At 40.3% G+C, this 17,277-nt stretch overlaps 3 protein-coding genes across 3 annotated transcripts; 2 read left to right on the plus strand and 1 right to left on the minus strand.

Annotated features, from left to right (window-relative positions):
- Positions 1–8,142: 8,142 nt before the first annotated feature.
- Positions 8,143–8,782, plus strand: LOC138602512 (hemoglobin subunit beta-2-like). Its single transcript, XM_069673977.1, has 3 exons — positions 8,143–8,249; positions 8,349–8,571; positions 8,654–8,782. The coding sequence occupies exons 1-3, from the start codon at positions 8,158–8,160 to the stop codon at positions 8,780–8,782; spliced, it is 444 nt and encodes a 147-aa protein (XP_069530078.1). The 5' UTR covers positions 8,143–8,157.
- A 1,158-nt stretch (positions 8,783–9,940) lies between these two features.
- On the minus strand, positions 9,941–10,631 carry LOC138602519 (hemoglobin embryonic subunit alpha-like). The gene is made up of 3 exons (XM_069673993.1): positions 10,534–10,631; positions 10,244–10,451; positions 9,941–10,069 (listed from the first exon to the last, which is right to left on the minus strand). Exons 1-3 carry the CDS (start codon positions 10,629–10,631, stop codon positions 9,941–9,943), a joined length of 435 nt encoding a protein of 144 aa, XP_069530094.1.
- An 824-nt stretch (positions 10,632–11,455) lies between these two features.
- Positions 11,456–12,132, plus strand: LOC138602511 (hemoglobin subunit beta-2). The gene is made up of 3 exons (XM_069673974.1): positions 11,456–11,568; positions 11,699–11,921; positions 12,004–12,132. Exons 1-3 carry the CDS (start codon positions 11,477–11,479, stop codon positions 12,130–12,132), a joined length of 444 nt encoding a protein of 147 aa, XP_069530075.1. The 5' UTR covers positions 11,456–11,476.
- The last annotated feature ends 5,145 nt before the right edge of the window (positions 12,133–17,277 follow it).

Consider the following 17,277-nt stretch of genomic DNA (forward strand, 5'->3'; position numbering starts at 1 on the left):
GAGACTCATATATACTGAGAATGTAATCACTGCATTGATTAGCAGTTCCCATGTTTCCCGAGGCTGTTAAATATCTCACGTGTGCAGGAATAACACAGAGACAAAGTGAAGAAACATAAAAAGGAAAACGTACACTAAAATATTTAGATTTTGGAACTGGCTTGGAACAGAGTTGTTGACTACTGGACCGGAGGCCGTCCTGCTCCCTTCCACCATCTTGCCTCGAATGAATGAAATGCAGGAATGAATGTGCCTGAGCCACAGGGAGCTGTCCGAGGTATTTGCACTTTCGTCAGTGACCGCTAGGGGGCAGCACCAGCAAACGTTTAAAGATGCACAGTTCCTCTCGAGTAAAACTCCCTTGGTATTTTCTTATTAGCAGCTCAACCTTGTGTTAGTTTATTTCAGCAATATCACTGTGATCCACCATGTTCCCGGGAACAATAAAACTCATCTTTTATACGCATCTGTGGTGTGCTGTTTTTCTTTTTCACTTAGTTGGTTCGTGACTTAATAGCTTGAAATAAGACGAAGGCGTTGGTCAGACAAATCAAAGTACAGCGGTCAAGCTCCACAGCCTTGAAAAGCAAAAAACCTCCCTTTGAAAGTGGACATTTTTGTTGATGGACTTCATGGATTTGTGGACTTGTGGATTGCTCGCTGACTAAAAGAGGATCGCTGGATAAAGATTAACACGTGGAGTGGAAATCAGCAGCGGAACCTGCAGAGTCAGCGGCCTTCGGACCTCACACAAAGAGTTCTCATCATCATCAGTATGTGAAACTAAAGACTCATAAGGCTGTATTGGAAACGGCATCGCTATTGGAGCGTTGGATTTACTGCATGTTGATGAGTATTGGAAAATGTGTCAGATTTGAATGACGCGCACCTGTGATTGCGCAATAATCCACATCATCGGAGTCGCGCAATCATTCACAAAATCTGTGATACGGAAGAGGGCTGCTATGCCACAATAAATGTTTTTCTGTGATTCTCAAGTGCTGCAAATAAAGATTGTGAAAAAAGGAGAAAATGTCGGGTATTGCTTCAAAAACTAAGAGTGACACGACGTCCGTGCGCCCTGAAACGGAGTCTGAAGTTTACAACAAAAGGGTCATCATTTTATGCAGAAATGTGCCAAAAGAATCTGCAAGCACCTAGAGTGGAAAGACAAGGGAAATAGTTAAGGGTTGGTTATCTGATGCTGGTCACCCATATGTACAACCAACTGACCATGATACTGAAACTTCTGATAACCAGAGTGTGTCTTCTGATGAGATCAACCCTGAGGACAGTGCTTCAAACATTTCATGTTTAAAGGAGAAATATGCCAAATCACATTCCCAATTATCAAAGGTATCAACAACCTCATCTGCCAGAATAAAAGTGGAGGCTGACAAAGCAGCACTTATGGAACGCATGTCGGCATTGAAAAGGAAACATCAGTTGGAAGCCAAAGAGGAGGAGCTGAGGAGGGAAAAGGAACAAAGTGTGGTTCTAAAGAATCTGATGGAATGAACTCTTATTTTGAAAGGAACAGTGCTCAAAAGTCAAGCAAACTGAATCCTTATGTTGATCGTTTTGTCCCAGAAAAGGGGATCTGACAGAGGTCCAAGCTGCTGCTGTCAGGCAAAAACAGACAGCGGTCACACAAACTGACAGCAGACCAGTACAAGGTCAAACTCAAGCCCAAACGTCACCAGTGTTTAATGTTGCAGAATGTAAATCATACTTGAACCCAGCATGTGTATTGGATGTAAAAGTGGACAACTTAGTTAAAAAACATGTTTAAAACAGTATTAATATACATTTGAAAACACTTTAAAATTTTATTTAAAATGTGTTTAATGTTAAAATGTTTGTTCTTTCTGCTATTCTTAAAATGGTAAATTCACATCGGTTTTGTCTGAGTTTTGTTGTTGTTTCGCACTTCCTGTTTTAGCCAGTAGGGGGAGCATGTTGCTTGCGGCTGCTCATTACATTTTGGAATGAAAGCCAGCAACGTGTGTTTCTTCTTTCGTTCCTATTTCTCCCCTTTACAGCACGCTGTGCAGGGGTGTAACACATGCAATAATGAAACTCAATGATATTATGAACATCATGCAAAGACAGAACGACATCACTGCATTGTTGGTAAAACAAAATCTAGTCTGTACTCTGCAGAAATATCCATGTGCTTGATGGTGACCCTCTCGACTTTCAGTCCTTTATCAGAGCTTTTGAAAACTAAGGAAAAACTGACAACGCGGATGACTGCCTGCACTACCTGGAGCACTACACCAGGGGGCAGCCAAAAGATCTGGTGAGAGTTGTCAACATCTGCCTCCTGGTCAGGGATACCAAAGGGCTTAATCTTTGCTGGCTGAACACAAAATAGCTTCTGCATACATGGACAAAGTTCTAAACTGGCCTGCCATTAAAACTGAAGATGTAAAAGCACTGCAGTCATTTTCTTTGTTTCTCAGAGGTTGCTCCAACCTAACACAACAAATCATGTACATGAAGGAGTTGGATATGCCGTCAAACCTAAGGAACATTGTGATGAAATGTCCATATAAATTAAGGGAAAAATGTAGAAATATTGCATGTGATTTACGGAGGCAAAGGGGCACCAGAACAGTGTTCACCGACCTTGTAACATTCATTGAAAAACAAGTCAAAATTGCATCTGACCCAATTTTTGGAAACATTCAGGAATCACCCACCAGTCATGGAAAAGTATCCACTGCTAGCCACACAAAGCAACGGAGACAACCAAGCACCTTTGCCGTCAGTATTGCTACAGCAAAGGAAAGAAATGAAGCCTACTCTGACACAAAGATCAAGTCCTCACCTGTTCAAAACAATCTTAAATGCTGTTTATTTTGCCTAGAACGAAATCACCTACTGAATAAATGCTCACAGTTTAAGTTGAAATCACAACAGGACAAGATAAATTTCTTAAAGGAAAATGGAATTTCTTTTGGTGGCTTACAGGTTGGTCACACAAGCAAAGACTGTAGGAGTCGCTTGGATTGTAACGTGTGTCAACTGAAACATCCATCTGTCCTGCACATTGAGGAAAAGGATAAAAGTATATCCTTTAAGGAAGCACAAAAATCTGTGAGCCTTCCACTGAGTATTACACCTGGACAGTCTCAGACATGTGGTCATACTGGGGCTGGAGATGAGGACAGTGCTGTTTTCTCCTTTGTTGCAGTCAAAGGTCGGACTGATAATAAAGTTGTGCATACGTATGCTTTTTTGGATCCTGGAAGTTCAGGTACATTCTGCAGAAACATCTTGGCAAAAAGACTGGGAGTAATAACATTTTATTGAGGACAATGGGTCAAAAAAGGTTGTGAGCACCACTGTGCTGTCTGGTTTGGAAGTGTCTGGCATGGATGTGGATTACTTTATTGAGTTGCCAAACGTTTTAACTAGAAAGACAATGCCAGTGACAAGGTCAAACATTCCAAGGCAAGAGGACGTTGCAAAATGGGAACATAAAGCATAACTTGGATGCAGATGCCGATTTGCTTATAGGAACAGATGCAGCAAAAGTGATGGAACCTTGGGAGCTGATTGACAGCCAACATGAAGGACCATATGCAGTCAGACTGGCTGCTCTGTTGTTACTGCCAACCGTATTTCTGTGGAGCATCTGGAGGACTTGCTCATCAAACAATACAACCATGACTTTTATGAAAAAACATCAGTGGAGCAATTGGAAATGTCAACAGAAGACATTAAATTCATGAAAAGTATGGTGAGTAAAACAGCACTGAAAAATGGACATTACTGCATTGATTTACCCTTCAGAGATGAAGACCCTGTGTTGCCAAATAATCGCTGTGTGGCAGAACAGCCGCTCCAAAGCCTGACGAGGAAGTTTGAAAGAAATGTCAAGTTTAAAGAGGAGTACACTTTATTTCTGAGTGACATGCTAGCACAAGGCTATGCTGAATTAGTACCCATTGATCAGCTAAAAAAGGACGATGGAAAAGTGTGGTACATTCCCCATCATGGAGTACATCACCCCACTAAAGGAAAGCTGAGGGTTGTGTTTGATTGTGGAGCAATGAGACATGTATCTCAGAAGAAGATGGAAACAAGGACAGTATACGGCAGAAATCTTTTGGAAAAGATGGACATCCGAATACTTACTTATGCACGAAAGACAAAAATGGGCTAGGCCTGAGAGAAACTTCTCTCCAGGAGATATTGTTGTTATTGCTGATGCTACAGCTCCAAGAGGATCCTGGATGACGGGCCGAGTTCTTAGTACCAAGTCGGATGCTAAAGGATTTGTCCGCTCTGTGTGCCTCAAAACAAAGACGAGTGTCTTGGAGAGACCTATAACTAAGATCTGCTTGCTCCTGGAGGCCACAGTATAAGATCTTGGACATAATTCTTTCTTGTTGCTCATTCTATCCTGTCTTCCCTCTGTCAGTTTTTCTTCCAGGCAGACATTGTAAAGAAGAGAAGAAATTGAATATTTGTGTTATAATTTTGAGTAAAAGTTGTAAAATAAATATAAAGAAAACTTATTTTTTGCCTGGACCTTGAATTTTGTTTTTTTGATCCTGCGTACGATCCACTCTCCCCGTGCCACAGTGGCTGGTTTGAATTTGAGTTTTGTTTTTTTTGTTTATTGACAAGGCCAAATCGCCACTACAGTCACCATGTTTTATCAGACGCTAAGTGTTTTGGATCATCTGTGATTGGTAATGTTAGCGTTGTTAGCTAGCTAGCAGATAGCCTTTTATATCTTGTTAATAGCTGCATCTGCCATGAAACAAAACTAAACAAACTTGACAGTTGGAACGGGGATTGGATAATTTAAAGTAGAAAGGAGGGTTATGTTTGAGAGGAGAGCGAGCTGATAGTGTTAGTGTTTACATACAATTAAAACATTGATTTCTTTCACTGTTTATTTCATAGCCAACCAAGGTTAACAACTTATTTTAAGATTCGAAATTTCAGCGCGAACATTGATACAGGTGGTACAGAAAAATAGCCAGTATTTCTAAAGTAACTGGGCTTCTTGTTGGCATATTTTAGCCTAATTAACAACAATGTGTAACATGTTTGATTAGGCATTTGGTTAGTGTCAACACTAATTTTGAATGTTGAGGAAACGTTACACTACACTAGTCTATTACTATGTGCGAGGACAGTTTATGGGCTCCAATGACATACACACAGGCAGAAAGCACTGTTAAAGTCAAGTATGTGTAATTACCCTCTTTCGCCACAAGATGGGGTGTGCTGCTTAGCGAGTCCTTCTGCCGGACGTAAACAGTATTGCAACATTGTAGCTCATTGCTGTCATATGAAGCCGTGCAGAAGCGTGTTCTCAGCAATGTGCTCTTCTGTTTGTGTATATTTTGCAGGTAAGCAGACATAAACTACTTCAGTGGTAGTAGAGGCAGTTGGTCACGGGTAGAGTGGGAAAGTTGGTCATATATTTCCACGAGGCATGTTATAGCTGTTTAGCTATGCTAACTTTAATTTAAGCTAACTTCTGTCCGTGATATTGAGATCCAGTGACTGTATATGTAAGGGGTTTGTGTCTGAAATATTTGCTGAATTACTGAAAATGTGCAGTTGTGTAAACAGGAGTCACAATAATATTTTTGTATGATTTAAACCAGATTTATGTTATAATTTCTATTGTAATCAGTATCTGGTTGAAAAGAAAAGTGTATGTAAACAGTATTGCAACATTGTAGCTCATTGCCGTCATATGAAGCCGTGCAGAAGCGTGTTCTCAGCAATGTGCTCTTCTTTGTGTGTATATTTTGCAGTTTTGAATCCTGCATTAAACTTATATAAGACACACTGAGAGACCTTCTTCAAGTGTGCAACACCTGCAGTGGAGCCGATTCTCATATCACGCTGCCTATAGGCTTGAAATGGGGCATATATGTGGACTGGCTCCAGTGCGTAGTAATATACTGGCAATTTTAAACACATAGAATAGTTACAAGATATAGAAAGGTCTGATAGGAAAACCAAGCAGCAGAATTACACAAAATTCCTCACGATATCAGTACCAGTTAGTAACTATCACCTTATGCTAGAAAACCCCAACTACCCTTTACTATTAGACTTTATTATTATCAGCAATAATAACTGTGAGGTTATTGTACATTCCCGATTCTTGAGCTATTTTGCTAAGTATTTTGTATGTTGCTGTTTTACAGTGGAACAACAGCCAGCAAGGTGATGATCATCTCTACCTGACACAGAAGATTGATGTATATTTTCACAGCTGAGAATACATTGCTGTAAATGTAGATATAATAGTCATTTTAAAGTGCTCTTTGAGAGCACCTCAGCACACCTCACAGGGTTCTTTATGGCTTAAACACTTAGTTCTGCTATTAGTTAGTTAGCCTTGGTATCAGCCCAACTGTTTGATCTGAGGTCAAGTTCAAGTTTTGTCAGACGTCTGTAGGAGCTATTTATTTGTTCTTAGTATTTAGTTGTATATTTAGTTCATTAATAATAAGTATTATAGTTGTTTAGTTTAATTATTATTGTTATTTTTTGTTTAGTATATTTAGTTTTGCATAATTAGTATCTTGTTTTGTTTTGTTTGGTATTTGGGGTAACACTGTGGGCACCTGAGTTTATATAGGTAGGGAGGTAGAGGACCAGGATGCACCGGGGTGGGCCTATGGTTTTTTACCAGCGCAAGAGAGGCAGCAGGAGCTATGATTTCTTCTTTTCACTTCTTTTGTTTGCTTGCTTGATTATTGGGAAAATAAACCATAAGAAACGCAGAACCTTGAATGGACAATGGACTTCTTTTGCCTGCGTACACCACATCCCCATGGTGCATCAGTGGCACTTTGATTATGTTTGATTTTTCAGACAAATGGCCTCTACAAAGTAATTTAATAATAATAATAATTCAGACGGAGTTACAACTTGTGTCTAATGTGTTTTCACATTTAGTAAGGGGCAGTCTCTAACATGCAGTTTTTATTTTGCTACTTAAAATGTCTTTGGCCCGTTTCTCTGGTTCATCCAACAGTTATTTGGTCTGTTGTTTTTTACAGTAGCAGTATTTATGTTGACAATGCCCTTTTAAATAAAAGTTTGTTTTGTTTATATCCTTTCTAAGTTGTTTATTGCTTATTTTGCACAATTTCCATAAAAATTGATATTTTTAAGCAGACGCCTGTAACCCACAGAACAATAAAGTTGTTATTTTACATAAAAATTATTTCCAGTGTGCGATTTACTTCCAACACCCGCTGTGAAACTTGTGCCCTAAAATAGCGTCACTGCAGTGTAGATTTATTGTTACACACTGTGTTATTATGATGGTAGCTATTTATTATTATTATTATTGTTGTTATTACTATTGTTTATTGTAACAATAATGAGTTTGTAATACTATTCCCAAATGAACATTTGGAAAACAAGAAAGATGCTTGAATTGACTGTGAGATCTTCCATTATGTTTTATATGGAGCCAAATCACAACAAAAAAGTGACGCGAAAGACAAAGAGAAGAGAAATTAAAAAGTACAAATTAAAAAAATAATTTTGAACTGAGGGGGAATGAATGACACAAGTCTAATCTATCATCATGACAGTTTTCCTCGTGCGTAATTATTCCCCAACAAATAAATCACTTTTCAAAAGGTGAAAGCGGTGCCTTCAGTGACCACGTTGCTTTGGACATGTTTACAAATGACTGTGTTTCTGAGTCCATATCACAAATTAAAGGCCTAAAATCACAAGAAAGTCAGAAGGAAGCAGGCTAAAATAATACCTATGCTAAAAAAAAAAGAGGGGTTCCAAATATTCCATTTGGTATTATCAAATAAAAATAAGTCATTGATATTCCCCATACTTCTGTATTAATTTCCTTTCTTCCATTTGGAACAAAACACATATTGCGCTGTCAGTAGACGCGGGGCACAGGGGGATAAGTGTGCTGAATCACTGGGTCTGTTTCTATTTCTGTCTCAGACACAATCTAACCGCTGCAGATTCTCTTATCACTGCTGCAAAACAAAAACACGACAGTAGACCGGCCCACCTCCCGGACAATAGCGTGTACCCTTTGGTGGGGAGCGGGGCTGCTTTAAAAGTAGGATCTTTTGCCGGGGAGCGCGAGTGCTACAGACCCGCACAGGAAACTCAAGAGCCGGCATCATGGTTGAATGGACAGACTTTGAGCGCGCCACCATCCAGGACATCTTCGCCAAGATGGACTATGAGGTCGTGGGCCCTACAGCTCTCTCCAGGTGACACAACCGTGTATTTTAAAAAGAAAATCAACATTTTCTCACATTTCCTCGGGTTTCATCTCTTTATCTTATTCCTGCTTTGACGTGTTCCCTCAGGTGTCTGGTGGTCTACCCCTGGACTCAGAGGTATTTCGGAAACTTTGGAAACCTCTACAACGCCTCTGTCATCACTTCAAACCCGATGGTTGCAAAGCACGGAACAGTCATCCTGCACGGTATGGACCGAGCTGTGCAGAACATGGACAACATCAAGGAAACCTACTCCGAGCTGAGCGTGCTGCACTCCGAGAAGCTGCACGTGGACCCCGACAATTTCAGGGTAAGGTCGTGGAACTATGGAATCTATTGAAACCTCTCACCTTTCATGTTGTTGATGTTTTCTGATGTTTCTCGTGTTACAGCTGCTGTCTGACTGTCTGACCATTGTGGTTGCTGCTAAGTGGGGTAGAGATTTCACCGGTGAGGTCCAGGCAGCTTTCCAGAAGTTCCTGGCCGTGGTGGTGTCCTCCCTGGGCAGGCAGTACCACTAGAGCGGCAGCAGAAGACCATCACATGTGGATCATTTGTTTTAAAGCGTTTTGTGTTTTGACTCGAAAGCAAATAAAACAATATTAACTTCATCAAAACCTCCGTGTCTATGATGATGTAATCTTCTTTGACTATATGATATGCTATGAAAATATAAAAACACTAGAACAATAGAATCATCAGGTCTGTTAGCGGAAACATAACTACTACTCATAACAACAGCTCCATACAACTTCTAATAGTATGTGTCAGAATAATAATAATAATAATAACAATAATAATAATAATAATAATAATAATGATGATAATAATAATAATAATAATAATAATAACAATGCTAATAGAATAATCATTATAATAATGAGCCCGATTATGATTATTATTTTAATAATTACTACGAATTTTATTATTATTGTGAATGGTATTATAACAATGCGTTTTATTATTATTATTATTATTATTATTATTATATACTTATACTACTACTACTAATATTAACAATAATAATAATAATAATTATTATTATTATAATAAGCATTGTTATAATAAAACAATTACATAGTAATCATAAGTAAAATGATCTATATTTATGTGCAAAGTCTCCTGTATTCACATTATATATAATAATACATGTATTTATTTATTTATTTATTTCATACTTTCAGACTGAGTTCAAACTCTTCGTCTCGCCGCGTTAACACACTATTCTCGAGTCAGTGTGTAGATGTATTGAATGGATCAAATGCAGAAACTCACTGTGCTTGTAACTTATATGGTTGCATGTGAAAAACACACTTGATTAAATAAAATGTACATTCTCCACTGAGTAAAGGGGATTTTTCTTTACTTTGTCACTGAGTGGGTGCTTTAGTAATAAAATCATTTCATTATCCGCAATGCATGTTTATACCTGTTTTCACATAAGACACTGTAGACATAACCAGTGAGCTTCTGCTAAGTGTTGTGAGAAAAATGTAAGGGAGGTCCCCAAGTCTGCTTATACTAGTGATGCTAAGCAACCTAAAGGTATTCATTCTAACAGCAACATGGAACAAAAAACACCACAAAACAATTTTTTTTTTTTTGCATTTCTGCATTTATTCATGACATGCGGAGTGTGCTCATGAGGCTGTCAGTTCTCCGACATCTTCTCCTGCTGTTTATCGGTACTTCTCAGCCAGGGCCAGAGCCAGACAAGCCAGGAACTTGTCGAAAGACACATGGACCTCAGGGGTGAAGTCGTTGGGGAACATGATGGCCATGACCACCATGATGCAGTGGGAGATAATCTGTGAAAAGAAGGCAAATGTTAAATATATTGCGTTAGGTTTACCTGAATATTCAAGTATTCTCTGCCCTGCATTGTGCATATCATGGACCTTTTGCGAGACTGAAAAGCCCTTAAATGCCTCTAACTTTGAGGAAAACTTCCATTAAACAGCAGGCTTTTATGTTTGCATCACCTTGAAGTTGGCAGGGTCCACACGCAGGGTGAAGGCGTGCAGCTCACTGAGGTTCAGCAGTCCTCCCTTCAGGTCGTCGATCTTGGACACAGCATCTGCAACTCCACCCATCACCGTGATTCCGTGCTTCTTGGCAGAGGCAGAGGTAGGGCTCTGGTCCTTCCAGTGGGCGAAGTAAGTCTTGGTCTGCGGGTACACGATCAGCATCCTGGGTGGGGAAAAATGATTGAGTTCGTGCGTCTTTGAATCATGTTGCAGCACGTTAAATGAGTCAGTGTGGTTATATTTACCTGGCCAGAGCATCGGTGCCGATGTCCTCCGCCTTTGAAGACACTTTGTCCCAGAAGGCTTTGACTGTGGCCCTGTCCTTAGCTGTGAGACTGGTCATCTTGCTGGTTGATTCAGAGTTGCTGAAAGCTGTGATGAGAAGAAACCGTGAGGGGTTTTTATGCTCGAAACAAAGCTGGGACACGCCTGATACCTCCTCCAGATGCAAGATAAGGCTGCACGAGGCGTTTCACGTCAGGTTGCAGCCTCCGCGAGATAAACAAAACAATCCTCTCACGGTGACTCTGAAACTTTGAATATCAAGTGAATTTTCAAATCATCCGCATTGATGTGTGTGATTTAGAAATTCAGTTCTAATGGCCCCACTGGCAAGATGGCAGACAAATGAATTCAAATAACCACAAGCCTGAGTGAAAAAAATAGAATGATTTTATAAAAATAAATAAAAATCCGATTAAAAAATCGGAAAATCTGAAGACAGCTTTAGGCATCAAAAATGGGGTAAATTTTACAGAGTAAACAGAACTTGTGTCAACATCTTTAAGGATGCTCCAACCACTTTCTGATTCAAGCCTCATTGCTTTTCAAATATGTGATTATGCAACAATCTGCTCTGCAAGGTAAAGAGCCTACATAGATCGCTGTCCATGGTGCTGATACGGGGCCCTTTGTATTACTCAGCGTTGACGAAGGGCTGGGCTCTGTGGGTCTGCGTAAAGGGTTTTAACGTCTCGACGAGATAACAACTATTTCCTCCGTTTTAGAGACAATCTAAGAAGTGCACATGTGTCCTTATCTTATCCAAGCAAAATATCAACAATACAGATGTTGACCAGCCCACCGCTCGTCCAATCACACGCTTTCGGAGGTGGCTTTAAAAGTTGCGTCTAGCGTCAGGGAGCGCAGGATCTTCTGACCCGCAGAGAAAACTCTAAAGCCTGCATCATGGTTGAATGGACAGACTTTGAGCGCGCCACCATCCAGGACATCTTCGCCAAGATGGACTATGAGGTCGTGGGCCCTACAGCTCTCTCCAGGTGAGGCATCTTTGTTTAATTTATTCATGAACTTCAAAATAATTATTTATGTGCTGTTTATTTTCTTGGCAGACATATTTCATCTCTAAATCTTAGCCTGTAACATTTCGGTTTTAATACGTTCACTCAGGTGTTTGGTGGTCTACCCCTGGACTCAGAGGTATTTCGGAAACTTTGGAAACCTCTACAACGCCGCTGCTATCATGGCAAATCCGTTGGTTGCAAAACACGGAACAGTCATCCTGCACGGTATGGACCGAGCTGTGCAGAACATGGACAACATCAAGGAAACCTACTCCGAGCTGAGCGTGCTGCACTCCGAGAAGCTGCACGTGGACCCCGACAATTTCAGGGTAAGGTCGCGGAACTATTGAATCTATTGAAACCTCTCACCTTTCATGTTGTTGATGTTTTCTGATGTTTCTCGTGTTACAGCTGCTGTCTGACTGTCTGACCATTGTGGTTGCTGCTAAGTGGGGTAGAGATTTCACCGGCGAGATCCAGAGAGCTTTCCAGAAGTTCCTGGCCGTGGTGGTGTCCTCCCTGGGCAGGCAGTACCACTAGAGAGCTGCAACAGGACCATCACATTTGTTTAAAAGCTCCTTGTTTTTCTCTCAAGAGCAAATAAAACAATGTCAGACTCATGAAGCTCTTTGTCTGTGGCTAATGTCTGAAATAAAGTCTTATTACAACAAAGAAAGAGAAACAGTGACTTAATCCCCACACAGACCTGTAGTTTAGACATGAGGTACAAAAGGTACTACAGTGCAATAATGCTGCATTGGGTTAGTTGTTATTGCTGATTTGGAGAAAGCCTTTGATAAGGTTAAGTTAGAATTTATTTTAAAAAGTTTAGGCTTTTTTAATTTTGGCGAATCCTTAATCAATTGGGTTAGAATGTTATATAAGGACACCAGCTGTAGGATTATTAACAATGGATACATCTCTAAATCTATTTCTTTATCAAGAGGAGTAAAACAAGGATGCCCTTTGTCACCATATTTATTTGTAAGAGCTCTGGAAATACTCGCCATTAAAGTGAGGTCTGACCTGGACATATGGAGGGTTAAAAGTTGGGAATATACAAACAAAAATTTCAATGTATGCAGATGATACTAGTTTTCTCTTGAGTCCAAAACCCTCTTGTTTGCGAGCTCTTCTAGAACTGTTGGAACTTTATTCACTGTATTCAGGTTTGAAACCAAATTATGAAAATCTACCAACTCCATCACAGTCCTTTTTCAAGGCTTATGAAGGAAAGATTTTTGAATTCCTTTGGGGTAATAAACCAGAGAAAATCAAAAGAGGAGTCCTTTATAATAATTATGAACAAGGTGGGTTAAAACTATTAAACCTTGAGGCTTCATGCTTCTCTTTGTAAGTCTCCTTTGTTCAAAAAGTATACTTGAAGGAAGACTGGTATTCATGTAAACTACTAGAGAGTGCCCATCCATTGTTCGAAAAAGAACGTTATCCTCTCTTACAGATTCAGCCACCTCATATACAATGTGTGAATAATTTGATTGGAAATGTATCCATGTTTTTAAAGGAAGCAATTCAATGCTGGTTGTGTTTTCAGTTTCATCATCCAGAAAGTCGGGATGAAATCCTGCAGCAAATAATATGATTCAACTCCAACATATTAATTGAAGGGAAACCAGTATTTTGGAAGAATGTATTTGATTATGGTGTTTGCTGTATAAATGATATTGTGTGTGAAAATGGGAAACTTATGAGATACAACCACTTCATTGAATCTTATGGTACTATTTGTTCCACTCACTTATATAAACAATTGACCTCTGCTTTAGGAAAAGATTGGAAACAAAAAATGAATAGTGGGATGACTAAACTATATGTCAACCTGCTATAAGAAATACAAGATGGTTAAAAGGAAACAAGATAAATACGATTATTTCTAATTTTTATTTAACTTCTAGATCTGTTTGAGTTACTCCATATAGTACCTATAATAAATGGGAGGACATTTTTGATTGTCCTATGCCATGGACACAAGTGTTCAAGTTAATGTATAGGACAACAGTAGACTCATTTTTAGGATCCTTCCAGTTAAAAATAATTTATAACTTTTTGGATACCGAGAAAATGCTAAAGATTTGGGTTGTTGCTGAATCGGATGAGTGTCGTTTTTGTTGTATGGAATCGGAGTCAGCAGTACACATGTTCTGGTATTGTCATGTTGTGTCTGCCTTCTGGAGGGAGGTTGAAGAGATGTGCAACGCAAGGAAACTGTGCCTTAAACTTTATTGAGGTGGAAGGCTGGTAGAAATGTCAATTATTTTATTTTATCATTTATTTATTTTTCCTTTTTGGACAAGATCGTTCTGACAGTACTGCTACATTTCTTATAATAAAGATTAGAATTTTTTTTTTATGGATTGATAGAGGGTTTTTTTTTTATTATTATTATTATTTTTATTTTTTCATTATTTTTATTTCATATCTTTATTTTTTTAACCATATATCAATCTTCACCTCTTTTAGTATTTAAACATTGTTACTTACTTTGGGTTGCTTGACCTGAGAATATTTGGTGTATAAATATGTTATGTGTTTTGTTTTAATGTGACTTGGTGTGTTATGTTTGTTATGTATTGGTCATGTATGTTATGTTTTGTTTAAAAAAAAAAATGCTGCATTGTCCCTCCCTGACTCAGATGACACAGATCACGCCCTAATGGATTTCCAGCTTTATCATGCTGTATTGAAGCAGACTTTAAACGAGCGATTAAGACCATAACCCACAGAAAATGTTTTATCTGTAAGATAATCTCTGCTCCGTACCACTGCTGCCCTGCATCAGTATGCTACAAGGTCTTTCAGTTTCACAGATATTGTGGACTCCGCCATCTTTGCCTCATGAGATTGTCCCGCAGAAGGTTTTGGTTCTGTTGGTTGCTTTGTCTCGTTCGCCATCAAAAACATAAAGTGAGCCTGAGTCCTCAGGGGAGGCAAAGGATCTAATTCCTGACACCCAGGCTCAATCTACCAAGGTTCACTCTGAGAATTAATCAATTGCCCAACCTTAGAGTTGTACCCTCCACAACACCTGCAAATAACTAACCGGATGACCTGTGAGCAGCATCCTTGGTTGAACATTTCTCTTTTGCTTTCGCTATTTGGGACAGGTCAGGATCTCACCTAGGAAGTTCACCACCATTAATCCATGGCCAAGCAATTACTGCAGACAGTAGCATCCAGAGCATTTAAACTCTGGCCCCCTTGTGTTGTTTTTGCTGCAGTGCTACCAGAGCTGTGGAGGTGGATTATAAGGGTGGTGGAGGCATATCCCGTGCAAACAGCAGTCAGCAGATGGCAGCATCCTGGAACTGCATGTCCCCTGTTGCCCTCCCAAGAACCCCACAACCAGCAGCCCTTCATTTTAACAAAAACTCTGTCAAGCCTGTTCCGACTATACCGGCCTAGTGGAGGCTGTATATCCCATGTAGGAAGGGCAAACCGTTTGTAGCGAGAGGCTATGCCTACATGCGCAACTGGAGGTCCTTTGCTGCCCGGCCTGCCACTTTCCCAGGGGTGACATGAGGAAAGGTAAGCCCTTGGTTGGCTCGCCACACCTCACCATGACATCTAAAGAATACATGAAGATTCAGAGGGTTTGTGGATCTGATGCCGGGGTATACGCTTGTGTTGCAGACAGATCATTTGCTGCAAAACTAAATCTCCATTCAAGAGCAACAAGTTCAGGATTTACCCATCCCCCTCAACCAGCTCTCCCCCCAAAAAAGGCAGAGTTCACTCCTGGTGTGGAGAGCCTGAAACGCTGTGTGTTGGGATCCACTGCCTCCCCTGCCCAGTGGCCATACTGGAAGCAGTTTTTGTGAGACTCTGTCGTTTGCATTCTCCAGACCATTCTCGGCAATGGAGCTATCATGCAGAGTACAACACTTCAGCTGGTTGAGGTCAATCAAACCCCCCTAATCCAGTTGCATATTAAAAGGTTGAAGCGGCAGAATGTCTCACTGCTCCTACAGGGAATAAATCTTCCCTGTCCATGCCCTGTTGTATCTGAGGCCCTTCAACCTGCAAACACCCGCCCTGCTGATCCACCTCGGATACAAGGCACAGAACATGAATATAATCTTCCCCAAAGTACTACAGGACTGGCTAAGTCAAGGCGGCGGGCTAGGGCTTCTTTCACTGCTTCACCACAGGCAATTTTGAAACAATCATCCACCCAGAAGCAGCTTTTCCCAAAGACCCCTGCCTCTGGTCCTCTCTATGTCTTACCCCAGGCAACCTCTGTGTGTCTTGTTCCAGGGCTTACACTTTAACCAGAGACTGACAGCCTACAGAGTTATACCAGGCGTAATGATCAAATGACCCAATTTTATTTCCCCTCTTTACTTCTTTCCATATGCATGCGCGTGCACTCTCTCTCTTTATTTTTTTTTTACTGTGTGTGTGTCTCTCTCTCTTCCTGGGAAAAAGCTGTACTTTTTAACGGCTCATCACAGGGCGTAATAATACGCACACGCAGTACAATAAAGGTGATAGAATAGTCCACCAGGTGGCAGCATTTCCCCTGACTGAAGTGCTGTGACTTGTGAATTTTTCAGCTGAGAGTCACAGAGGTCAGGAGTGTGTTTGCGTTGAGAGATCACGTGACCAAAGTGAAAACAGACGGACGAATTCTATAATGCAGCATTTAATGAGTCACAATTGACTGAATGACAAATGAAGCAGTAAATATTTAGTATTTTTGCAACTCATAACATTTTTAAAACCGTCACTCAACAGCTTCACTGCACTTACTTTAATACAGCTATGTGTTCCCTTTTGTTTTTTGATTGCTTAGTGCTTAGGAAGCCAGTATGAACATCTGAAAAGAGCGGCTTCTGGAGTGATGACTGCTGCGTTTTGTGCCTCTCAGACAGGGATTTTGTGTTATTGTGTTTTGTTAAGTTTGTCCTAAGTTGATCTTTGTTTAATGATTTAGGTTTTTGTGTGTCAATTATTAATAACTCACTTCATTTTGACGTTTTTTTAAGGTGTTTTATGTGATTTTGTTGGGTCCATTGTGGATTGTTGTTTGCTCCACAGGGCCACCTAAGGGTGGGGCGTAACATAATTATTTGTGTTATTATCGTCATTGGCATTTCGAATACTATCTTGACTCCTGTGGGTGAACTGACAATTTAAAGTTCATCTTTATGTATCTCTCACTCTTTTTAATCTGCTTTTTCCCAGCCTCACCTCACCCCCATCCCTTTGATCTCTACCCTCAGTGTGAAGTCAGCTGCTGTGTCCCTCTCAGCAAACAGAGCCTCCTCTGTGTCTGCAACCAGAGAGGCCGGCATTCCTCTGCCTAGGCCTCAAATAAAGACTCAAATTCTTGCTAAAATAATTCAGATTCCCGCTGGGACTGCAAACCTATCGGCTGTTCCTGGGTAGCTGCCTCCCTCAAGGTGAACAATCAGTGTCTTTGTAAAGCCAGGCTGATGCCACCAGGCTGAGCAGGTCCATCGAGCAGCCCGCAGTCCTGCTTCCTTGAGCTGTGCAGATGGTCCGCCTTGCTGTGGAAACACTGGATTACTGTGGGGAAATATCATCATCGTCAGTGCTGGATTATCAGTGCAACGTGCGTTTTCCTGGTGGATTATGGATATTCAAAATGTTAATTTTCAAACTGGATTTAATGGCCGGGATAAAACATCACCGACTCATCAC

The sequence above is a fragment of the Semicossyphus pulcher genome, unplaced genomic scaffold (genome assembly GCF_022749685.1).
Source record: "Semicossyphus pulcher isolate SPU_LCO1_2020_fin unplaced genomic scaffold, fSemPul1.0.p SCAF_23, whole genome shotgun sequence".
NCBI classification, from domain to species: Eukaryota; Metazoa; Chordata; class Actinopteri; order Labriformes; family Labridae; genus Semicossyphus; species Semicossyphus pulcher.